At 38.6% G+C, this 26801-nt stretch overlaps 1 protein-coding gene across 1 annotated transcript in view; it reads left to right on the forward strand.

Moving 5' to 3' along the window:
- The window catches only part of LOC135481395 (calponin homology domain-containing protein DDB_G0272472-like), a 93483-nt gene that overhangs the window by 43843 nt on the left and 22839 nt on the right, over positions 1-26801 (forward strand). The window contains exons 7-15 of the mRNA XM_064761225.1: positions 2019-4210; positions 7778-7909; positions 8840-8977; positions 13375-13566; positions 13913-14005; positions 14345-14455; positions 16086-16202; positions 17294-17480; positions 17928-18117. Coding sequence (XP_064617295.1) covers positions 2019-4210; positions 7778-7909; positions 8840-8977; positions 13375-13566; positions 13913-14005; positions 14345-14455; positions 16086-16202; positions 17294-17480; positions 17928-18117 — 3352 coding nt within the window. The remainder of the gene's footprint in view (positions 1-2018; positions 4211-7777; positions 7910-8839; positions 8978-13374; positions 13567-13912; positions 14006-14344; positions 14456-16085; positions 16203-17293; positions 17481-17927; positions 18118-26801) is intronic.

Below are 26801 nucleotides of genomic sequence, written 5' to 3' on the forward strand. Positions count from 1 at the left end.
GGTAAGTTTCAGGTAATGCTTGTTTTGAGCAGCTGGTCTGCCCTGAGCTCTGACCTCTGGTCACGGCATAGCATAGGAGTATTCCTTGCCGTCTGAACATTATACATGATGATATAAACACTGCATTTGTCTTACATGCCAGGAGGCCAGTGGCTTGACAAGTATGGGCTCATTCCAACTACCTCATAAACAAGTCTTCAAGTTGTTGGGTAAAGAGCATACCACAAGTTTTTGTGAGATAATTCCCTTCCCTTGTGCAGTTTTATTTCCCCGTGTTAAGTGACAGCATTGAATATGGAACAGGTGTACACATACATGTATCTTATAACACCGATACAAGTCTGAAGGTTACAGTGTGAATGCTAAAGGTCTGTGGTTGTTCTAGGAACTCTGGGTTTTCTCCACCTTTAAACTGTAAATGAAGTATATAAAAGGGAGCAATTTCTGAGTATGGTGGTAACTATGAAATACATGTAAATAAAAGCAATGTGAAAGATGTATGTACATGTGCAATGTGGAAGATATTACATGTACATCTTTGCAGGTTTTTTAGTTAATTACATGGATCACAGTACATGTGCATTGCATGCTAATGAGAATTTAAGTTCATTCAAAAATTAGTTTGAATAAGTAACTAAGGGTATCCCTCCTCTTGGAAAAAGTGTAAAAACTTGTGATAAAAATGATAGTGTCAAAATCTGTAGTTTCTCTGGAGCAGGTGTTGTTAAAATTAAATTTGCAAGATAAAAAGAAGACTTGTAGATAATGAACAGGTATGTAAGAGAAGAAAAGCTCTTAATTGACCATTTGTGTAACATTTGTGGACATCTAACCCTGTCTGCTGTGAAGAGATTTTACTGAGCTACTTGTGGACGTTATGTCACTATTTACCCGCAGGGCTTTAAGCACATGTAGGCTTTTTTTCTGCCAGTTTATTATATTATTCAAGTAAATGGAGAGAATGCTCAATGTTTTTGGTTTGTTTTGTCTTTTTTTCTGTAGTCTGTCTACATTGTTAGTTTTAAACCTGGGTGTTTTGGTACAGTATGATAGATTTGTCACAACAAGAGCCCTGTAATGCTGTCTAGCCTAACTGTAAAACAGGTCTGTCCACTCGAAATGGCTGTCATGTCGAAACAAAAAATGCTGGAAAAAAAATGATGGTGTAGACAGTTTGTGTATACTGGGCTGTGCCAGTTTGAACCTTAATATTTAGTTTCTGTGGGAATTGGTGTGAGATTTAGTAGCTTTGTGTGTCCAGTGAAGAGAACTGCAGCCACCATCATGGAGGTTAGTATTGCTGTTCATCACACTAATCTTGTGTGATAATCTTCTGCTGTCAGGTTAGCTGCAGAGGCTCAGCACCTGGTTGCCCGTGTGAGAGCTCTTCGGCAATGAAGTCAGATTTATCAATTTGTCAAGGAATTGTCTTAACTTGACAAGTTTGCTCATAGTAATGGATATTACGCTGTGGTAATTTCAGAATGGGATATCAAGAAGTCTTACATGTCTCGGATTTATTTTTCTGACTCTGGTTTACATTGTAGGACATCTTTAGTGCATAGTTTTTCATTGGCAGGATGTAGATTGAGTGAGAGCACTGAAGTTAATGGAGTTTTTAGTTTACTTGACATTTGTGCTGTACATAGCGTAATTTTGTTTGTGTATTTTGTTGAAACTGGTCTATAGTGATTTCGTGCATTTAAAAATATTCTTGAATTTTAAGAAAGCTTTGACTATCTGCATACCCAAGTCACTCTGCATAAGTCATCATTGTATTCCAAGTACATATACATGATCTGCCTTAGTTTGTACACAGATGTCTTCCTAATCCAGATATTGGGGTCTAAGAAGTTGCTAACCTGTATAATGATGATATAGGTTATATACTTGATGACATTTGTTTCCCAGTTTTCTAAAGAAAAATGCATGTATGTACAAAAATTTGCAGAACTTTATCACCATATGCATGATTCACTGAGAAAAAATGTGACTTTATTTTGTGATTCATTTATCAGGGCTGGAAGATAATCCGGAGTACCTTAAGATGATATCAGAGGCCAGTGGTACAAAAGCCAATGGTTCTACTCTGACAGACTCGCCACTCGTATCCCAGTCACAACCAAGACCAACGCCTCGCTCTGCTATACCCCCTCCTGTACCTGTGAGGGATTCCAGCAGATCCAAGGTCCACAAGATCAACAAGGAGATTTTCAGAGACAGTTTAGAAAAAGACGATTTTGTGAACAAAGTGTGCAAGTTTGAACTTATTTCTAGGGGAAAGTCTTCTCCACGATCCCCGACAAACAGTGGTAGCCCCTCCCCTTCTGTAGGGTCTGACCATCATGAGAGGTCGGGAGACTCAAGTGACAGTAGTGCAATATCAAGTCCAAACGTCACTTACGCAGGGGAAAAACTGTTCACCAAGGACACTGCCACAACCCGAGTGGCTTTTAGTGTTGTACAAGGTGCTCCACCAGTAACACCCACAGATCGCATTCCAAGTACATGCAGCTCCACGAGTACCACATCGTTGACAAGTGTCAGTAGTCTGGCATCAAGTAGTAGTTCAGACACGTGTTCTAGTCACTCATCACTGTCATCAGGAAACATCACCATGACGAGCCCTGCCTCCCCCTTATCCACCTCCCCCTTCTATCAGCAGCCTCCTGGAGTGTACAAAGACAACACCAAACATGTCCCGGTGATGGGCAATAGCTTAGTGTTTGTAAACGGAGCTGTGGTGAATGGAGGGAACAGGGGCAGTGGTTCGAGCCTGGGATCAGACTTTAACAATCCGAGGCACACATTTGAAGGAATTGACTTTGATATAACAGAGCTCACTGCCAGCCAGCAAGATCTTTCCATGAAACATAAGGAAATTGTAGCTGAGAGGAAGCGTGAACAAGAGCTTGAGAAACAAGAGCGCCAGCGTTTGGAAGAAATTTTAATGATGTGTGCGGAATACGAAAAACAGGTGGAAAGTGAAAATAAGACAAAGGACCAAGGTAAACAGCCTATACCTGTGGGAAGGCATTTTAATTTGAACTTGGCTCAGAATATGACCACAGACCCAAATTTGTCAGGATCTACGGAACGAAAGGATAAATCTGAATTTCGTAACTCCATAACCAAAATTAAAACCAATGGGTCACTAAATCTCCTTGCCTCTCCAAACAATCCTCAGAAGGAGGGAACTGTTTTTGGATTTCAGCCCAAACGCTGTGGCTCCAGTTCCTCTAACTCTGAGGATGAACCATTTCTCAGCTCTGAGGAAACTGGCACGATTAAGAAAAGACCACCGCCACCATTTGACACTACCAAGACCGACAACAAAAACTCCCACAACTTTTCCCCAGTCTCGTCGCCATCGTTCAGGGTGGAGGCTGTGTCCAAGGTGTCACCCCCTCCACCATTATCATCTGGCTCTTCAGCTGCCAGCTTTCCAAAGTTTTCATCACCAGCCAATCAGCCCTCATCAAAAGACAGCAATAATGTGGTGTCTAGTCCACTAATTTCTCAGGTAACGGCTGCTGATGTCCATGTGGATTATCCAAAGATCAGCCATGTTCCAAAACCAAACCCGCCTCCACCAATCATACAAACCGAGTCTCCTGATGATGAAAATATGGTGTTGAATTTTAAAATGGAGGACAGCCCAAAAGGATCCAGTAATGTGGACAGTTCCTACCAATTGAGCTACGAGTTTGAAAACAAGCGACATTCAGATTCTCAGCCAATTATTGTGCGTGAAATTAAAGAACTGGATTCTGCGTTTGATGCCATGGTACACGAGCAGGATCAGTTACAGATGATGATAAATGCTTCAGCTAATACTGATAGTACTGAGTCCAAAGCAGAGAATACTTCTGGGCAGGTTCACTGTGAGAGCTCAGTCACTAATGCAGATAGTGAAACTGAAAGTGCTCGATGTCCACCTGAGATTAAGGTGGAGGTGACAGTTACCTGTAATGGTGAGGACCAGGTGGACTTCAAAGTGTCACCACCCTTAATGAGTAGCCCTAAAACTGACACCCCTAGATCTTCTACGGAGGAACCAAAGTCTCCTGTGTCATCTGTGGCATTGGATGTCCGCTCCCCGGTGACGAGTGATAGTGACCAGAGTCTTCACCAGATGAAGGGACCAGAGAGGGCTGCATCGTCCAGCGGGGTGGAAACCTCCAGCGAGAATAGCCTCCACAGTATTGCAGTAAGTTTACAACTCTTTTGAACTGTCAGTCACAAAGTCTCTTGTTTTACTGTATTTGACCAATGAAGTGTGTTTTAATCCCACTTTCGCTGTGCTGTCTGGGGTCAGAAGATTTGTCAGGCACCTGTTTGGTGGATGCCCAGTTTCCTCTGGTTCTAACTTACACTTAACTTTATATATGACTTCCAATATAAAGTGAAAAATTTTCTAGCTCGGCTTTAAATACCAACCCAATAAATAGCTAATTTTGTGAGTCTACAAATGTGGTATCATTAGACAGAGCAAACCCACTCTACATGTAAGTGCAGGTGCACTCTAAATAGCTGCAACTTTCATGACTTTTAGCCTTGATTGTTTTTGGAGCCTGATCTCATTAATTTGATTAAATGGCCAGGTTGGAGGTGCGTTGTACACCAGTGTGGTAAAATGTAGGTAATCATTTTCAAATCCTAGCAGTTATACATGCACATATTGTAGTTTTCATGGTCACAAAAATGAGGGGTCTTAGATGTTGTGACCTGATATGTAATGTGTTATTAGGATTAGTTTATGACTAATTAGGATTAGTTTATGTGTAATTAAGGCATTGCCCTGCTGTCCTGTCCCCAAGTGAAAATTGTTATTTTTACCCATGTGTAATCTAGGCCTATGGCATGAAACACAGGTACACATGCATTGTTAGAATTGAGATGTGAGGTGGGTGAAGTATGTCAAAGCTTACTAACACAAGTGGTTGCCAGCTGGCATTTGTTCTGGGGTAGTGTAACACACTGTGAATCATAATCAGTTTCCCACGGACAACATTTGGTATTAATAGTTATTGTATCAAGGCTTAATTTATCACAAGGGGAGTGGTCCCCTTGGCAAGGGTGCCAGGGCGGTGCAGTCACCCAAGAGCCTCTCACCAATGTGGTAGCTGTGAGATAGTCCAACTCATGCTGGCCTTCTCTCCGGCCGTATGTAGAAAGATCTGCCAGCATACTGTGGATGGTCGTTTGTTTTCACCTGGTTCGCTTTCCTCCCACCATAATGCTACCGTTGAGTATGGCGTATAAAACAAATAAACTGAATTAAACAAATAAATCATTTATCACAGTGTGAAGCCTGTCATGTCTGGGTCGACCTACACACTCTTCAAGAGTTCAAATAGTAAGTTGACTACAAATAGTAAGTTTTTTTTTGCATATACACTTGCCTGGAGACAACAGATTTGCATAGTTTACACTGTTATCATGGAAAATGCTTTTATTACATAATTGCACAGTGTATCCAGTTGCTTATATATATGTCACTATTTGTCTGATAATGAATTATGAATGTGTCTGACAATGTAGGTGTATTGTTGGACATTGTTTCCTTGTTAGACATTCACACTGGATGGGCCCCTTTCTCTCCACACGTTCCTGTCTTGTGTCCCTTCCTGACAGATATATCGGACTGATGGACACTGGTTTAGAAAGCTGTGACTTCTGCGTTAAGACACGTCCACAGACAGCAGACTGCAGAGGCCTGTCATAAACCTGGAGATAATGCTGTGGTTCTGATAGCCCATTTGTGCAGGTCACAGGTGTTCTGTTTACCTGGTGCATGTGTGTACACACAGGGAGTGTGGTGCTGCTGGCAGAGTTAGGTGTACTCAGACACTGGATGCTGTAAAAGCCTTGACTACTCGCAAGCTCCTCTTGTACCTGTATATGCAGTACCTGTGTGAAATTTCTTAATTGTAGAAGCTCCTAGGAATATTCACGATGCTATTAGAAATTGAAGGAGTTGAACAATTACTTGTTGTATAGCACTGGTGCTCGGTGTCCTCCCTGTCAGAGTGCTACAGTTAAACCCTACAGTTATTCCACTGAGAGGCTTGCATTGTGGTTTTACCTTTGACTTGAGAGCTTTCTGGAAGTAGGTGGCTATTTTTGCTGGGAGAGGTTTCAGCGCAGCTTTCTTACCCTAGAACAGATGGAGAGCTCTCTAAGGGCACACCAGTGAACTATCTGCCTTGTATTGGCAGGTTGTGTCAGATCTCATTATGTGAGGTTATTATTGGATTCTACCTGCACTTTGACTGGAGAAATCTCACTGTCGATATGACGTTATAAAGTTTGACATTTATAAAGGAGTGTGCTGTACATGTTGTGCTCTCAAGTCCTGTCTGAGGGATACAGTGATTTCCACATTGTATAGCTGTCTGCCTGGGAACATTGACTAAACTGTTGTATTTATGTGTGGTGGGAAGAAATTTCCATTGTTTTCCTAGTTTTTGTGAGCGCACTGTGGTATCAACTTCCTGTGCGTGCAATGTTAGCGTGTTACTCTTTTCTCCTCCTTGGTCCACAGTAGGCTACCTGCTGTGAGGTTGGATGAGAACAGCTTCTACAGCTACTGGACCCATGCCAGGGCTTTAAAGGAGAATAATATACTGTGTATGGCCGTGCTTTATGAAGAGCTCACCCACATGGAGTAGGAGTGTAGAAGTGTTTTGTTGTTATTTACTGTCAGGCACAAGTGATTAACCTGACAATATTTCAGTAAACAGAGCTTTTTGCTTTCTTGGCTGTTTACAAAAGGCTTTACACTAAAAATCCACTCCCTTTTGATCTGGCCTTGTGGGATGTGGCAGTATAATGTTACATGTACCTGTGGTGTGAAGGTGAAGTTGTGACTGACATCTGTGTTGTTTACCTGTGCTGATTGAGTGAGAAGCGTGGCCAGGTGTGGCAGGTGCTGGTCAGTCTGTGCTGATATGGAGAGGCAGTGTAAAGTGGGTCGCTGGCTCCAGGTTCATGTCAGGGTATGGCAATATTCACATTCACATGTCCACTACAAATAATATATTCTGTGTGTTATTCTGAGGACATGTACCAGATAGGAATGTGGGGAAAGTCTCCTGTCATACCTGATCTATTTATACCTTTGTACTTCTTCACACCTACACCCAGGTTGACATATGTCATTCTGTCTGTGATTAAATTTGCCACACAGGTATATCTTATGTTTACACATAGTCCTATTAGAACAGGTTGATTGCAGGTCTATTATGTATGGGCATCCATTTGTTTGTAAGGAAAAATGAAAAAGTTTTGAATTTCGTATTGCCACAATTAAGAAATTAGGCCTTAAAAGGATATTTCTGGAAAAAAGTTTTTGATGTCATGAACAAGGTGAGAGTGGATGAGAGTTAAACCCTGAAATGACAACTTGATGTAAATTTATTGTACATATTGTTGTAGGGTGTATGTTATAACTATAGGTTATCTCTTACTATACACGTTACAATGTGTCATTGATTTTTGGATATGAATATTCATATTTTCATTTTTATTTTCAGCTTTTGAATTTTTATCTAGATCTGTCTTATACTTCGGTTGCGCTATATTGATTTTGTTGAATGTTTACAACTAAAGTTACTACAAATGTCAGTATCACGTCGTGGCTATCTTGTGTCGCTGCCAGTAGCACATATCTGATGAGATGTACTCTGAGCTGTGTGTATTGTATAGTAGCTAGATCTCAAAGTCTCAATGCTAAATGTTTCACTTCTTAAATCTTTGATGCTGTTTATTTCAGGACACTGAACTGAAAGGCCATGCTCACCTGAGCAGGCTGAAGAAGATGAAGGCTGAGCTGTTGTCGCGTATCAATGAGCTGAAGAAACAGATACAGGAGATTGAGGCTCAGGAAAACGAGGCCATTAGAGAGGTACGTGTCAGATATGAACAAGGCAACAAAAAATTGTAAAACTAAAATAGTGTTTATTTCTTGATTTTATTCATGTCCCAGTTATATGTGTGAGAACAAAAATAAACGTGATAAGAGAAATCGTTGTATCCAAAGTAGACCAGAGATAAACAGGCAGACGCAAAGACTTTCATTTCATGTATTACTGTCATCATGAATTGGGCTAATTCAAACACGTAGTTCATGCTAAGCTGTGCATATTACCTGTATGAATTATTTGTTAATGGTAAGGATCATACTGGAAGAACGTAGGATACGGTAGTTATAATGTTAAGTATAACACACAGTTTACCTTAAGTAATTCTTCAATATTTTTTCCATTTTGTGAAGTGCTGAACTTTGCCAGTGAAATCAATGTATTTGTCTTCCTTCCATAAGATCTCAGTAGAGACACAAAACAAAGACTAAATTACTTTCACTTATTTGAAAACATATACACCAGTTTAGCATGAAATTTCAGCGTGGAGGATTTGTAGGCATAACTCTGTAGCAATAACACAGCGTATAAACTCTAGGGGAATGCCAGCAGGAGGTGATGTCCATGGGCATGCATTAAGTGAGACAGTTGTCACCCTATCTGTCTCTATTTTGGTGAAATCATGAACACAATGCGCAAGATTAATTCCTGGGCTCTCAGGTCAGCCCTCCTTCCGGTGAAGGTCATGGTTCACTTAGCTTACCGTGTGATTAGGCATAGAGAGTGCAAGGGTGGCAGGTGTTTGGGGGTAGGGGGCACCACCTCCCCAGGGGAACATTGAAGATCCCATTGTTGTCTCCAAAATTAAGATGTTACCTGAAGTCAGTATTAACGGCTACCTGTGTATGTTGAACACCTGAGTGGCTCAAAGATTTCCATGCTGCACAAAAATGTTGGCTTGTCTTCTACTGCAGTTGGAGATGGAGAGGGCTTTACTGGAAGGGGAACACAAGAAGGAAATGGAAGAGATGCAGAAAGACCAGGAACACATTGATGTCCTCCAGGAAAAACAACAACGCCTCATACAAAGAGCTGCAGTGGAGAGAGAGAAAGTAAATATATGATTTGAGCGAATTAAATAGTTGTTAGAAACAGTCCGGTGTGAGTTAAGAGTTTCTTGTCCAGGATAGGAGCAATGCTTCAATTGAACCTGTATGTGTCAAGGTGTGTGGTCAGACAAGGCAAGCTGGCTTTCATTCAGGTAATCTGTACATTGACCTGAGTTAATCACGTTGTACATGTGCATGTAGGCCCTAACAAACGTGACATATTTATGCTGCAGATCTATCTCATACAACCTAGAACCATAGACATGTACATGTATGTCTCAGACTTGTGGCTTCATCAGCAGTTCTGCTGCTCTGGATACTATTAGTTTTCAGGTAATAGGGTTTTTAAAGCAGATATTGTACTCGCTGTAAGTGCATTAAATAAGTATTAAGTTAGGACTAATCAGTTAGGTTGTAGGTGTTTGATGTATTTACAGTGTGTTTTACATGTACATGCCCTTTCTCGACATTTAAGGTAAAGAAACTCTTGATGGAATGACTCTGGCCTAACGCAATATCATGCCAAGTAAACTGTTAATTCTTCAGTTTGCTCTGTGTTGTCAGACACTGGCTGTATGAAAAGAATTTTACCTAGTACACATCTACATATAGGTTAATACATTCTGTGTACTGGAGTATTATCATTAACTTGTATGTTCTGCCCACCCACACTGACGACGTCTCTCAACAATAATTAAGCCGCTCTGCTCTTCCTGTATACACCTGGACAGGTAACTCTGATCACAGGGATTGTTTCGGCACAGGTGACACACCTATACCTGTGTACCATGATCAAAGCTGCTTCTCTCTACTGAGTGCATGAAGCCCGCTGATGCTCCTTATCCAATATATATATGAACACTTATTTGCATTTATCTAATTTATTGTGCATAAAGACGCATTGGTTCCTCCTTAACTGACCGTCTATTTATCTTGTTTATGATTTGCTCATCAAAGGGAAAAACAGCCTCATTTCAGTACCTAGCATCTGCTTTGAATGACTTCTTATTCCTGTAGAAAAGACTTTGGCCACCGTGAATGTTGAAATATTCTGTGATGTTAGGTTAAAAGGGATGCTACTGTACGCTGTGTTTTTAAAAACTAAAAAATATTTCGGGTCATAAACAACATGCAATAAACATTGATTCAGTGTAGGGCTATTAAAATTGTGGTACTTATTTTTTGGCATTTATGTCATTTTACGTCTTTCTGTCAAAATGTCACATTTAAAACAAGTTGCAAATTTTAACCAAAATTCCTCTCGTATTGATGCTGAAAGTGGGGGTATACAGGTGTTGGGTATAGTCACTTCCAGCATTTCAGTAAACTGTCTCATGTCCTTGTTTCCTGAAATTCTAAGAAAAGTTGTAAATGAGCAGTAAATTAATGTTGTTTTCCGTTTGTGTTGTGTTCTCACCAGAAACGTTGGAGGGTACGTATGATTACTATCTGCATCATGTTGACTGTAGCTTAATAGACCTGTCTTGTGTAAGGCTACACTGATTTTGTCCCCATCATACCAGGTGCTTTATGTGTCTGTGTCTGCGTGTTTGGGAAGCATTGGATCTGTGCAGTTCGGTGGTTAACTACCCGTCTAGCCTTAGACAAAAAATCTATATGGATTATTTTACTTCTTATTTCCTTCCAATTTGTAGAAAAAACTACCTGGAAATGCTTAGAGATTACACATATTTATTCAGTATTGAAGTTTTGATGTAGGATATTTCTATGATTTAACAGAAAGTGAAATTCCTGTTCGTAATTATTTCTGCAAGGTACTCTCTTATTAAGTAGAATTTCAATATAAAATGCAGTACAGCCTACCACAATCAGTGTTTGCAGGTGTGCTTTCATTGAAGTTGTGCTGACACAGTATTACAACTTTAACTAACGTTATTGCAGGATGAGGAAAATTAATATTTGAGATGACCTAACAGTTTACTGTCTGTCATGTAAAGAAGAAATTATCTTTTCCTCAGTGAGTTTTCCCAGATCCCTAAGAAATTCTCACCAGTTCACCCAGTTTCACAAATGTCGTTTAGCTTTACTCGCTCATAACTATGACTACAGTTCGCAGAGAACAAAATAGCTGGAGTACTGGTAGCTGTGATGGTTATGCACACTTGACCCTGTGAATGCTTTGTGAAGAACAAAGTAGCTGGAGTACTGGTAGCTGTGATAGTTGTGAGCATATGACCCTGTGAATGCTTTGTGAAGAACAAAATAGCTGGAGTACTGGTAGCTGTGATAGTTACGCGCACTTGACCCTGTGAATGCTTTGTGAAGAACAAAATAGCTGGAGTACTGTTAGCTGTGATAGTTACGCGCACTTGACCCTGTGAATGCTTTGTGAAGAACAAAATAGCTGGAGTACTGGTAGCTGTGATAGTTACGCGCACTTGACCCTGTGAATGCTTTGTGAAGGACAAAGTAGCTGGAGTACTGGTAGCTGTGATAGTTATGCACACTTGACCCTGTGAATGCTTTGTGAAGAACAAAGTAGCTGGAGTACTGGTAGCTGTGATAGTTACACGCACTTGACCCTGTGAATGCTTTGTGAATCAAAACCCAGCAGTTCAGTGTCAAATCTTAACATTGCAAAAGTCAAAATTATAGACAAACTGTTCATTTTAAATTTTCTATCCTGATTGTATAACGGTAATAGATAAGGTTTTGATATTTTCTGAAAGTATGTCATGAAATTGACTTTCATTGACATTGGCACATGTCAGGCGTTTGTTACATTCAGCATATGTGTGATTTGAAACCTGCATGCTGCTAATATTAACCATATGACTGTTCCCTATCCATGTCCGATCCATGATGTTAAAGACCACATACCCGCTATGGATGCTTTTCTCCTTTCTCCATCATGTATAAGTGTATCATTTTCCTCCACTACATTGTTATTACCATTACGTACTCTTACCAGTGGAGTTTTGCCAGCCAGCATAGCCAGCTAAACATTTCTTGCCCTGGATTTCTCTCAGCAGAACCCATGCTTAAGTACTGGTTGATAGTTTCTGTATTGATGTTGGTGCATTTCTGGAAATTTGTTTGTAAATCATGTATCATGATCAGTGTTTCATTATAAGTCAAGAAGTATGAAATATTGTCCAGAATCAGCTATCAACCTCAATACCTCTAAACTACAGACCATGTCACTTCCACATTTTGTAGTCGTTTACAAATGCCAATAGCTTAATTACACATATTCATTAAACTTTAGTGATTTTTGGACCTGTATTTTGAACTTTCTTTCACCCTTGGCAGTTGGTTAATATATCGCTTATGGCATCAGGCTAAAGGAAATATTCACAATTTTCATGTTTTGTATAGATACATGTATTGTTTAATAGGTTGGCTTAGCTTCAAATTAATAGTAATTTAGCCTATTAAATAAATGGAAGGCTCATTGGAAGAGATTGACATGGAACAACAGTGATGGTTTATGTGCCATTGTGGTCCTGTTTTGCCTTGTTAAATTCCCATCAGAAAATTCTCCCATAGTTCCTTTACAACAGGGCGTTCTAAAACTGTCAGTTTTCTTGTGAATAATTTTGTATATTACCTTTGATCAACACGGTTGAACTTGATAAATTTAGGAGAATGGCTGCACACAAAATCCGACTTTTATAGCCTACATGTATCAGACTAGATTAAGACAGTACTGAAGTCCCTGACAGAAGTATTAGCCGTGTTTAAATATAAAACTCCCGTACAAGTCAAAATTCACACCAGTCAGAACCCATAAATTAAATGTGCTAATACTGTTTTAGTTTTATTTGATGAATGATTACTGACATGAATATCATGAAGCCCATGTAACTGGGTAAATACTGATGTAGATATATCAAGCCAAAAAAGGTAACCCAGAAACACAAGTTTTGGAAGTTTGTGTGCTTCAACAATTGGTCCAACTACCATTCCCCACCCCACCCCCCCCTCCGCCCAGTAACTACAGGTGGCTGTATTTATTTATATATATATATATCAGAGAATATTGGATGCTTGAGATTTATTGTGGCTGTTGCATGTAATGTTGTTTATATGGCGATGTTCTAGAATAAATCTGGTATCAGAGTCTCCAGATACCGGCTAGGTTGCTGCGAATGATAAGTATGCTGTACGTGTCTGCATCACACAAGCATAGTAACAGTGACGCTTACACAGGTGTATGTGCTTTAACATGAGATTATATTGTTACATCTTTTAGGTGATATTGATATATATTCTGAGTATTATGCTTATTATTTTTATCACATTAACTGTAAAATGCTGCTGATGGAACAGCTCTTTATGGCCTTTGGAAGATTTACCAAAGCGAGTTGTGTATAATGCAACAGGCTTTTCTTAGTTTTATTGCTGTTGTTGTTTCATGATACCCTTGTTTGGTGCAGGACATGGCGGCCATCAGACGTGAGCGTCAGAAGTTGCGTGAGCTGGAGGAGGCGCATTATCAGACGGAGCAGAAGCTGGAAAGCTGCACTAAAGAAGAGGAAGATGCCCTCTTAGATCAGTTTGCTCAGGAGCAAGAAATGATTGAGGCACAGAGGAAGAAGTTTGATGACCTCGAGTTCAACCAACTTGAAGTGAGAATGAAATTTATACGACTTTATGATGATGGCTTATCACATTATTTTGGATGTATAGAGACTGGTATATCTAAATCGGTATATGTCATACAAACTGATTTGCTGTAGTTGGTGCTAAGCCTTGCTGAATTGATCTGAGTAGAATCTTTGCATTATTAAGGACACAAGTCTGCTTTCACTGCAAGGCCACTAGGCCTTATGCGGTTACGGTCAATATTTGGCCTGTAGTTACACATAGTTGTAGTTAGAACCACAGGTGTATGCTTTAGTAGAAGTAGCAGTAAAGTATTAAAAGTTACATTTCACCTTGTCACTCTGCAATTTCACACTTGCTTTTGTTTAGAGTGAAGCTCATTTTGAAGAAGAGAAAGAGGAAATACAACAAGCTTTGTTGCAAGATCAAAATGAGCTGTTGGGAAAGTACAAGCTTAGAGAGGTAAAGGGTTAAAGGTTGATTTACCTTAGAGTAGATATCTGCAAATATCTTTATTTTTACCTGTAAATTGGTTTAGTACTGTAACTAACCTCTCACCAGTTAAATTGAATGACGAGTGGACAGTTGCAAAATAATTGTAATGCTTGGAGCATTAGCTTAACTGCACATGTTTATATGTTTTTCTTTGAACGTGTCTTTCAACAGGTCTTTCATTTCTTGCAAGAAGTAAAAAAAATTGACAGTTTTCTTTAAATATTCCTTATATATACAATGTATGTAAAATAGTTTCAATGGTTCTTTTTTTTGATTTCACAATGGACATTGCTTTATGTTTAATAGGAAAGGATACAGACCATAGACAAACAGCAGCGGGAAATGTTACAAATGGTGAAGAAAGATATAGAAATTTTGGAAGAGTCAAGGCAAAAGTTAATTGAAGACTTCAAACAGGTTTGTCGTACACACTTCTTAATCTGTCACCATCATGAAAATGACATGCTTCTGCTGAAGCATTGCTAGGTTTCATGTATCAATGACAAGTCTGGCATCCTCTTCTCTTCAAGCCTCTTGAAAGTATTTATGTGTTTAAAGGGCCACCTCATGTCTCAACTGTAAACCAAGTCATTTGAGTGAAAGATTTTTTTTGGGAGTGCAATTTAGAGAGGATTTAACACAAAGCCATGTTTGGCCTCACTCTAATTCAAATTGTTTACAGGTAGAATAAATATTTTCCAAATGTTGGAGGAGGGTATAAAAATAAAACATAAAACGTATCTACTTTGAGGCAAATGTGGACTATCCCAGCAATTTTCCTGTTAAAGACATATCTACATGATTTAAAGGCTTTGAAAACAGAAAAATCATAAAAATGTCCAGACCGGGCAAAGTAAATAGATAGATTTTCATTTTTGTTTTTATTCCATTTATAGATTTTTTAATATAATTAAAGGTGTACAGTATAGAGAGTAAACCAGAGCATCAGCAATCGTAATGACCTTTTTGCCTATAGAGCACAAAATGAAAAAAGAATGATTGTGGATTAACACCACATCACACTGAAAATAGTAATTATGTTGACTGATGTGGAAATGTCATTACCTGATACATGTGTATACTTGGAGTTATATTCAAATGATGCTGAAGTTTACAGCTGAGGCTGTGGTTGCCATGTCTTGCGGAGATAAAGTGTACACATTTAAAGTGATTTGTGCAAATGTATAAAACCTCTGTGTAAATGTATGTGTGATGTAACTGACTAGTGCTCTGTTTTGTAAAACAGTCGTGGGCGAAATTGATTATATCTGTCATGGCAACACGTTATGGTACGTATGTTGTCATGGTAGTTACAATCAGGTTAGTCTGCAATTGCTTTGTGGATTGAGGCCTAGGTTGTTAAAGGAGTAGTGTGATACTGTGTGAAGGGGGACAGAAGAATTGCATATTTTGTGCTTCTGTGAAGCTGAGTGTGGAGCATGTATGAAAGCTTACAACACCTATCCATATATCATGTCTTACCATTTTGTTTCATTTTGCTTCTTTTAACATTATATTTTGTAATGAGGATGTAAATATCTGTGAATATGAACTTGTATGCTTCCAGTATTTCTTCACTTTGCGTAAATCTGTTTGAACTGTTGTCTGGCCACATACATGTTGGAATGAAGGATGAGGAAATGGAAATGTCTGAAGCTGTCCATCTCACTAGAAATGTTTGAGCCACTTGATTGTAGCTTTTGTCCAATGATGTATACCCTGTTATGAGTTTAGCTAGTACATGTAACTGGTTGGCCGTCTGCACAAAATAAGTTACCTCCCTTTACCTGCTCCTCACCCATGATCTACATGTGCCTTTCTAGCATTGTGTTATTTTATTTTGGAGTTTATCATTTGTATCTGAATGCTCTTTTGTCCATTAGCTGACATTTTCCTACACCTGAAATTGCAAGATTTCCCAGCTTTAGAGACCAGCTGCATCTGGCAAGTGCATTCTATAAAGCCGCCTTGCTTAATTCTTAAGAAAACCTAGAAAGCCCCCATTTATTTGCCAGTTTGTAAAGACACAACACACATTGTTTTTCAGGAAAAGTTGAAATTGGGTCAGGTGGAGAAAAAAATACGTGCATATACCAACAATCAGTCCATCCCATTTGAGGCCCGCATGGAGAATGGACGTCCAGTGTATGACGGTGATGTTGAGGTAGATAACTGCAGCTGAAAGCCTTCTCATCATACTTCATGGCCTCATTTGTATCATGACCACTTTTCTTCCCATTTAACTTTCATCCCGACATCAGTAAAATTGGCTTCTGATTTATTTGGTGTCAGATGTAGGATCTTACAAAAATAATGAATACTTCAGAGGAAACATTCTAAAGCTGAAGTCTTATGATGCTTGGGAGAGGGGATTGTGTTTTATATGTATGTCTTCACTGTGCAGGCATTGGCATGAGCTTCATACCCATTTGTATTTAACACACACCTTTGCATTTTGAACTGGTGTCACTGGTCTGTTACTTGAATCCATTTTGTCTCTTCTTTGATCTTTACTAACTCTCAAACTGACCATCTTCATGATCCATCACTTATATTGTTCTTTTTTTTTTTTTACAGTTTGTAGCCATCTTATAGCTCTCATATTTATCTGATTTGACTAATTTAACAGGAATAATTGTTCTGAGTATCATTTTAATGACGGCTTTAATGACCTTACAAAGTAGCTGTGATCTCCAGAGAGTTTATTGCATTGTAAACAGAATAGATTTCATATCCTTTTCTTTTAATATACCAGTTACATAAATGCCTCACTTCCCTATTTCTTCTAAATTTTGGGACAAATGGTCTGCTCATTTTGGCCAGTATATATGTATTTCTAGAAGGAATATTGAATTTCTTTTTTCTCACATGATTGGACCAACTAATGAACAACATACTCATATCTTTACTTTTCCGAAATGCTGGTAAAGAAATGTAATATTCTACTTTCAACACCGTCCCAAATTTTAGAAGAATAAAGGTATTAAATTATCCGTGGTAGCAGAGTAGCACTGTATGTACTCTAGTAATTTTCTTCTCTAGTTCAGCCTGCTTAGTGCAATTATTTTGGCAGTCTGGCAGTGTTCAAATAGTATTTAAAACCGTTTTCATTACATTGTGCATGACAATACGTCTAAGGGGAGACAACTCCTGTAGACTCTAACTCATTGCTGTGTATTATTTTAGACATTCTTCATCCTTGTTTTGCCAGAGTAAGAAAAATAATTATACCTTGTTATAAATGTATTTCTACAGGACAAACCTTCAAATGAAAGTGGGGTGTCTTTGGATTCACTGAAACTGTCTCCAACAGAAAGCGTTATGTCAAAACATGAGAACTTTAGGTTGGACTTCATGAGCGATACCTTGTCACCAGATTCGTCAATGAACAGCACATTACAGGAAGTGGAGAAAAACAGGCTACTGCATTTAGAACAACAAGGTAAGTTTACCATTCTGTGTGTTATGAATTTATTGGGCATCTATTTTTCAGTTTATTACTTTTAGTTTTACTTTTATTGCTATTGCATTGCTGCTAAGAACTATGTAGCTGTCAGAAGTATTTCAGTATGTTAATGCTGGCTTTATTCAGTTTCTGCTTTTTTCTAGTCATACCAAAGATTGTAAGTTTGTTGCAGGTATCATTGTGGTAGTGATGTCTGTCTAGTGTGGCAAATGATCGAACTCGATCAAGTGTCTATATGTAGGTAATAAATAACCTTTATTGAACTGTTTTGGTCCATGTGCATTTTGAGGGATTCTACAAGAGAATCATTACTAATTAGAATAGAACACTCCTCACACACAAGTGTTTTTTTTAGATATTTTGAAGCAATAAATAACAATGTTGATTTGAAGGTTTCATCATGTGAAATGCTATTTGTACCAGGTAACACTGTGATAGAGGAACAGAGGAAGCACCTGGAGGCGCTAAAGAAGCGTGCCGCAGATGAAGTTCGGGCTCAGTGGGAAGAACGCAAAATGAGGGAAGCAAATTGTAAGAGTTTCAATTCTTTGGAGTCTGAAGAGTCCAGTATAGACAGCAGTTGTGAGACAACTCCATCAGAGAAGGAGACAAGGTCAGTGGTTATTTCCCTTTTATTTGTCACTGAAATTTACAGTTTGAAACCAAAGGCATCCTTCATGTAAGTTTTTTGTGGTGTGTGACAGTGTTAACAGGAGCATTGCACATTCATTCTTATCACATCAGGACTCCAGCAGATGACACCCCACGTCTTATCCAGAACAACCAGTAAACTATAGTATCCTGTACCAGACACGTTATGGCATTTGTTGACAATTCTTCAGATTACAAGAAGGTACTTTCACATGCAACCACACTTGTCTCTCGATATAAGTGTATGTATGTTGCATGTGTTTTTTCTGTATTTCCTGAAATCGATATTAGTTTATCCAGTGAGTATAGTTCTCTAGAATCTGTTCTGAGATTGCCTAGACGCCCTAAGCTAATCTGTATCAAATTTTGGCGTGTGTTACCAGTAATCTCTGATGTCAGCAAAAGAGGTGCACTCACCTGTGATCAGATTCTGTGTAGTGTGATAATGCATGGGCAGTGAAAAGTAGTGTTCATTTAAGAGTGTAGTCTGGTTATTGTCAAGTATATATACACCTATTCAGGGGAGTGTTGTTTTTTAGAACATGTTTTGTTTTTTAGAACATGTTTTGTTTTTTAAACTTAGATGTGTTACTTTCATTTTACAATTGTATATACCTGCGATGTTTGATTTTTCATTTTCCATATGAAAATTAGTTATTTGTTTAATTAGTTATTTCATGTGGGAAAATTGTGTACAAGATATATTTTTCTATCATGTTTTAATTATCATAGTTTTATCCATATGTTTCTCATTGAAGGGAAATTGTTTTCACGTTTTGTCTTGTTAATGCATATCACAGTGATATGAATTTTGCAAAACTGATCAACATCTCCAAATCTATTTGTATTCATGTATTATCTGGGAAAAGCTTATCATGATGAATGTAATTTATTACATTTGTGATATACATATTGGGGTTTCAGTTATTGAATTTTTTTTTGCTTTGGGGTATTGCTGCTGCAGTATTGCAGATAATTTGTGGAGAAAATTCAGTGATAATCATGATGTAATACAGATAAAATATATGATTATGAAATCCATGTGAAATGTGCATTGTAACTAAATATCCACACTGACATTGTGATGCAGATCAAATCTGTAATGTTCTGTTATAACTAAGTTTATCAGTTGTTTATTGTTTTCACATCAAAGGAAACATATCTCTAGAATGTAGGGTAGGACACTCTGAAGCAGCTAGCATATTGTCACATATGAGAACATAATGGAGAAAATGTCTGCAAAGAATATTTGCTGAGAAGGTAAAGAATTTGATTCAGAAATGACTACTGGAGGATAGTAGCAATATAGACGTGCTGCAAAGGAAAGGTCTGTTAGAGTTTTAGAATGGAACATGTTGGGAATGTTGCATAGCTCGGAGAACACAGTGTTCACATTTAAGTGTTGGAAGAAGTGAAGAGGGCAGTGCAACTGCCTGGTTTCCTCTGGGCAGTTATGGATCAATATGCTCTCTAATGGCATGTGTTTGCTTCACAAGAGGGAATTTCTGGTATGGCAGTTGAAAAGGGAGGTCTTTAACACTTCTTGAGAAATCTCACGGAATCAATGAAGTTATTAAGTGTTGAAAGAAAAACTTTTGTCAGAGTTGTCCAAGCCTCACTGAAAATGGCCTATCTATATTTCATTGTGCTCACGCCTCATATGAAAAATCAATATTTCAAATCTAATGCTGGACAAAGGTGTCCTTAGTCGCACAGTCTGTTTCTTCATTCCCTGCCTCCTGCTGGTTTGGGGATGAAGGTCCACATCTCTGGCTAGATCAGTTATTGATGCTTAACCTTTAAGGCCCAAAAGTGTACCACTCTCTTGCACAGGCTAAAAACTGCTACTTAATTGCTATTGGTAATTACGTTTTAGTGAATAAAATCTGTGGTACTTTCTTAGGGTTTTGCTACCAGTTTTTCATCGCTCATTTGGCACTCTCTGGATCAAGATGTAATTTATCTCTTGATAAATTTCTTCTACTCTTTAAATTTTGACTTTGGAAAAGTGCTGTATTTTTTTTTACAGTTTTGTCAGGTGAAGATGTATTGACTTTTCCTGATATGTTCTGGTATAGTACTCACAAGCACAAGGCTTCACTTCTATTGTCTTGCCTTCTGGTACTTGTACTCACAAGCACAAGGCTTCACTTCTATTGTCTTTCCTTCTGGTACTTGTACTCACAAGCACAAGGCTTCACTTCTATTGTCTTGCCTTCTGGTACTTGTACTCACAAGCACAAGGCTTCACTTCTATTGTCTTTCCTTCTGGTACTTGTACTCACAAGCACAAGGCTTCACTTCTATTGTCTTGCCTTCTGGTACTTGTACTCACAAGCACAAGGCTTCACTTCTATTGTCTTTCCTTCTGGTACTTGTACTCACAAGCACAAGGCTTCACTTCTATTGTCTTGCCTTCTGGTAATGGTTCTAACGAGGACCAGACTTCACCAATCTTTGTTTTCTCTTCTGGTATTAAATGAACTTCTCTTCTGGTACTAAATGAATTGCCAGTTTGTTGCACTCACAAGCATAATGCTTTATGGATAACAATGTATGTTCTGTATGTTATCAGTGTGACATTGTGTATAAGTAGCCTATTGTCACTGTTGTCAAGAATCATGATTTTACGAGTAGCTCTATTTGTACTAGCCACTCTTATATAAAATGACAATAGGACTTTTATGGATTTGGCATAAGGGGAAATACTAGCGGTGGAATTCTCTTCCTTATATTATGGACATTATTTGATCAATAGTTGCACCAATTTCCCCTGATGAGATTAGGGGATATTCTGTTCTTGCTATCTTGTCAGTATATTTTCTGGTGTTACATGTATCTGAAGCATAACAGATTGTAAAGATCTGAGATGAATTTTAGGAATGTCTTTCAGGTAACTTAGTACTAGAAGTGCTATGATAAACTGTGTAAGTTCTAATGCTGACAGACATCTCACCTGCAGTGTGTATAATGGGCACATACCTGTATCTGTTATCTTGACAGTGGTTTATGGTGTAACCAAAGTCAAAAATCAATGCCCTCAGCAAAACTGATGTAGGATGTTGGGTGAATGTCATGTCTGAAGCCAGCACACTTTGGTTTTAGCTGAATAGTTAATTTCCGTTCTAAAAATATGGAAAGTGCCCAGGTACATGTAATATCATATGACAAATGACATTCATTCATTCATTTTCTCTTCCCTCTCCTCTTTGGATTGCAATGAGAAGATTTTTTTTTAGCACATAATGAAGGTAAAAATGATTTGTATAGGCTTTTTTCTCTTCGACAGTCCAATGTGGAGTGATTGATGGTGCTGTAGTGATTATCACTTTGATTCCATTAGTAAATGAAATTACCTGGAAAACATTACTCCTGCGTTTTGATAGGCGTAATTGTGACAGTTTGCAACACATTGCCCTGATACCTATCAGTGCGTGTCCAGAGACTATTCATTTCAAATGAGCCTGATTTACCATGTACCAGAGCCATTCCCTTCAGCTGACTTGTTCAGATATGCTTTGGAGCCCAGGTACACATTACATTTGATTAATCTCCGACTGGATACAAGATTGATGTGCTGCAGCACACACCTGGACCAGTTGTTTGTTTTTTAACATCAAATCTCCAAATTGACCAATATGGACAATCTTACCACCATTCATTATGTTCAGGCGGATATTTTTGGTTTTGTGCAAGGCATTAATGGTATTTGTTTCTGTAGGTAATTGTTTTTATATCTGCCTCATTTGGCCTAATGGTGTGGACGAGGTGGTGGATAGTCAGTAGATGATACCCAATTCGTTATGGATTGATTTTTTCCTGCAAGGTGCGTTGATCTCTACACAGACGAAGTGCAGTGAGGTGAGAATTGGACAACAGCAGGTAGTCAATATATAATTCGTGTCAATTGCTGAAACAGGTAACTGAAACAGAAAGGCTGTGTCAGCCAGAGGTGATGTAAGGCCTTCTCGTCCAGGTACCTGAAAGCCTTATTGTCCAGGTAACCCTTTTGTTTAGGTAATTAAAAGCCCTGTTGTCCTGGTGACTGAAAGCCTTATTGTCCTGGTAACTGAAAACCCTGATGTCTTGGTAACTGAAAGCCTTCTTGTTCTGGTATCTGAAAACCCTGTTGTCCTGGTAACTGAAAGCGTTGTTGTTGTGGTAACTGAAAGCCATCTTGTCCTGGTATTTGAAAATCCTGTTGCCCTGATAACTGAAAATCCTGTTGTCCTGGTAGCTGAAAGCCCATTTGTCCAGGTAACTAAAAGCCTTGTTGTCCAGGTAACTAAATGCCCAGGTAACTAAAAGCCCTGTTGTCCAGTTAGCTGAAAGCCTTGTTTTCGTGGTAACTGAAACCTTTGTTGTCCTGGTAACTAAATGCCCAGGTAACTAATAGTCCTGTTGTCCAGTTAGCTGAAAGCCTTGTTTTCATGGTAACTGAAAGCTTTGTTGTCTTGGTAACTAAATGTCCAGGTAACTAAAAGCCTTGTTGCCTTGGTAGCTGAAAGCCCTGTTGTTCTGGTAGCTGAAAGCCCAGTTGTCCAGGTAACTGAAAGCCCTGTTCTGGTAGCTGAAAGCCCAGTTGTCCAGGTGACTGAAAGCCCTGTTGTTTCGGTAGCTGAAAGCCCAGTTGTCCAGGTAACTGGAAGCCTTGTTGTCCTGATAACTGAAAACCTGGTCACCCAGCATTTGGGACACAAGGGAATAAAAACTATGAACCAGGTATTTGAAAATTTCTCATTCAAAAAACTGGAAGTAAGTTTTTTCAAAAATTGAAAGGGTCTGCAGTTTGATTATAATTACACATGCTAATGTTAAATTAACTCTAAACCATGCCCCCTCATGGGCCACACTGACAACCTTTTCATATAAACTGACCCTGACAAACTCTTCAGCTGATAGTTCTGTTGTTAAGGTTACTGAAATTTCAGAGAGCGATGTGTTTTGAAACTTTCGAAATAGATGTGTTGGAGGACTCTTAAGTTCTAGGTGATCTTCCTAATCATGGATTACATAAAAAGTTGAATGAAATTAAATTTAATTAATATGAAGCTTATGATGTTATGACATCTTGGTGATGTCCTTTTGTGAAGTGAAAAATCAGTGGATTTTAACATGGATGTGTATATACAGTAATTAATATTATCCATAATTGATGAGTTTTCATTGCCTGAATGTTTTTTATCAGGAAGATGAAGTCTTATCTCATGGATAATTTTCATTAGTGTATATACCAGCCCATTTTAAAATGCGGTGACTTGCCCGAATGTGCAGTAAATTAATGACATCACAACATAAAGGGAAGTAATGTTACAATGTGAAACTCTAGTATCGCATCATTTCAGCTTGAGGTGGTTACCGCAATGATGCTAGCAACTTCCAACACACTTGCTGATGTTTTAATGTTAAAAGTGTCAACATTTGGGACAGAGCTCTCTGAGGTTTTATGTGGTATTAATGTTGATTACAGGCGACACATGATTATGGCCAAGTAATAGACATAAATACTTACAAATACTTTATGAAATACTTGTGAAATATAACAGATATTATGAAATTTTAATTTAGCAAGTGGTGTAAGGTCAGGCAGCTTGGCTGATGTTCTTTTTGTGGTGAATAATAAATGAAGCCGTAAAATGTCTTAATTGCTACTGAATCTCTTCCAAGATGGATGGATAGCTTCAACTATGTTGGCAAATCTTCAGCTATTACCGTTACTTTTTACGGCTTTTCACAAGGGTGGCCAAGTTGATGTGTTAAGTGGACATCAGGGCTGACAGACACGTCTGCTTTTCATGCTGACAAAGGAGTTGCGTGTCAGTTTTGACAAGTAATTGTGGAATGCATGGACAATCAATGTAATCTGCTGTTCTCAGGCTGAGGTTTTGTTAGCACTCCTCTTTCCTCTTGCATCTTATTTCACATCAACCGGTCACACGTCTCCCAAAATCTGTGAAGGACCACGGCTTGTTAATTGTGATACACACACCAAAAAACACAGTGCACAGTTCACTAAATCATTGAGGAAATAACTGACGGCTCAACTGTGGAATGTTTCATTTTTATTGTGATAATTGTTTAGATCTTCCTGCTTTATTCAATTTATTCAACGGAATAATGATGAAATATCGATTGACACCGAGTGTAGGTTTTATTTCCCTTTTGATGAGACATACATGTTTATTTCTACATCAGAACATGGGTGTGTTATTAGACCAAATTGGATCATTGAGTGAAAGCCACAAGTATTTGATTCACTCATGCATGGCCTGCACAGAAACGACAGGCGCCATGACGATTTCAGGATGACATAAGGGAAGACACAGAGCCAGTTTGCTCTGAGGACGTGCATTCTTAATTGGCAGGTTGTTGTATTATTCATTCAGCAGACAGCAAAGCGTCAGTCGGCTATGGAAATGAGTGTAAAGTACTTAACAGATATTCCTGTGGAATCTACTTTTGCTGATTTCCTGGTCATAGCTTGTCCAAAAACCCTTAAGAGAAGCTTTCATTAAACAACTTTTGTGCTAAGGGGGGAAAAAGCGTCTCTGTCGTTTTTCTGCTATGTTGGGTCTTTTTCCCCCTTTTTCTTTTTTGCCCTATGAAGTGCTTGGCAGTATAAAAACATTTTTCTGTCAGATGCTTTCCCATTTTATGACCTGGCTGTAATTTGCTCTGAGAATGCACTTGTGCTGAATGATTGTCTACCAAACACAGAAATAATGACAGTTAAATCAAGGCGCTGCCTGTTAGAAAAATCTTGACATGAGTTAAGAAGCCATAAAAGTTCTCATTCCCCTCCATATTCTAAAGGGAAAACATGGTCTAGATGGACAACAAATTGAGAGGAGATTGGCAATTGATTGGGAATTCTTTGATGTTTATTTTTTTGGCCTTGATAGCATTTTATGTGTTGAAGGAAGTGACTGTTGTGTAATTTACACCATGTGTCTCACACTGCTGATTTATTGACATCCAAAATGAGTGATGTTGAGTCACACAGCATGATATTTTGTTGTAGGTTGTCATTATGATTTGTGAGAGGGATGTTAGTAAAGTTATTGGAAACAGTGTATCATATTTTTCATATCTTTGGATATATGTATTATGTAATGCAATTATGTAATCTCTGGCAGAAGAACTCCAGATTTAAGCATTTCCTACATGTAGGTAATGAAACGATATTACATGATGTCATTGTTCTTGGAAGAATAGACATGATTTACGATGAACGTTAGAACTTCATCTGCCAAACACCTGCAGGGGGTTTAGGATTGAATCGTAAATAATGGGCTTCTATATCATCAGTTTGGAGATTTTTTGTGATGCTTGAAGATTCAAGATGAGAAATTCAAGCCTCTGGCCACCAGGACGTACATGTATTCAGTATTAGGGACTTGTCTTGACTGGATAAGCTGAAGATGTTGTAGTACAAATAATGATTATCTACTGCCATAGTTGCCATGTGTATTCATGAACTTCTCATGGTATAAGGCAGTGGGTGTTCTTTCCTTCCTGAAATACAATGCGCTTGTTATGCTTCTGTTGGATTTACTCCGTTCCATTGGCAAGATTTATTGCCTTGCATTCACTTAGCTGACGTTCAAATTTCAATTTATTTTATCTTTGTCTTTGGGACATTGAAAATGTCACGCTGTTTTGCACTTCATAAAGAGAGTCCATGCCTTGAACAGCAAGGGTTAGTGCTAATATGGCTGAGAGCATGTTAGAGGAGGCTGATAGATTAGCTCATGACATTCCACTATGTGCCAATCACTACTGACCTTTGCTAGCCTTTATTAAAGGATTGTGTTTTGGGCTTCAAAGCTGTCCAAAACATTCTAGTGAAAATAGCCCTTGACTGATCTAGTTCGTGGTCAGGAAATCACCAGTGTTGGCTTGCTGAGCTGAACTTCAGTTTGAAGACAGGAAAATGTACTGTCAGCTCTTTTCTACAACTAATGACTTTACCATTTGGCTGTGTTTACCTCGACATGTTGAATTAGGTCTTTATATTTCCAGAATGAAAATCTAAATCTGTTGACTTTATTATTCCATCTCCACAGCTCCCATCTCCTGTTTTGTCCCTTGGTACCAACTGGTGAGGGAACATGGAAATGTTCTCCATGTGTCTGTCTTTCTATCCATCTTTCTGTTTCATATGTGAACTTGTTTTCAACCAATCAAGTTTGTTCTCACACAATGGTTGGGACAGATTTTCTCGGCCATCTTGGATTTCTTAGTCATTGTATCATTCTCTTTAAGAGGATAGCACATATTGAGAAGGGCAAACTGTCTTATGTCAGTACACAGTGGTTGGGAACCTGTCTGCTATTTTTACTGAGCATGTTTTTAGAATGAATTTGCCTTTTGTATGATGCTGTGTACAAGATCATGAGTTGACATGTTCTACCTTATTCAATTAGTCAACTGGTAACAACTATTGAGTCTTGTGGTGCATGCACATTTGCAGTCGAAGTTCAGCTGACATGCATAATTTTGATAGGCAACTGATAAACTAACATGGTAAACAATTCGGATACTGATGCGTCTTAAATTTATTTACCTAGAACATTCTTGTTCACCTTTCCCTCATCATTCAAAACTGTCACCTGCTTTTCTTTATATCCTCACTGTACATGTTTC

This window comes from Liolophura sinensis, unplaced genomic scaffold (genome assembly GCF_032854445.1).
Source record: "Liolophura sinensis isolate JHLJ2023 unplaced genomic scaffold, CUHK_Ljap_v2 scaffold_39, whole genome shotgun sequence".
NCBI classification, from domain to species: domain Eukaryota; kingdom Metazoa; phylum Mollusca; class Polyplacophora; order Chitonida; family Chitonidae; genus Liolophura; species Liolophura sinensis.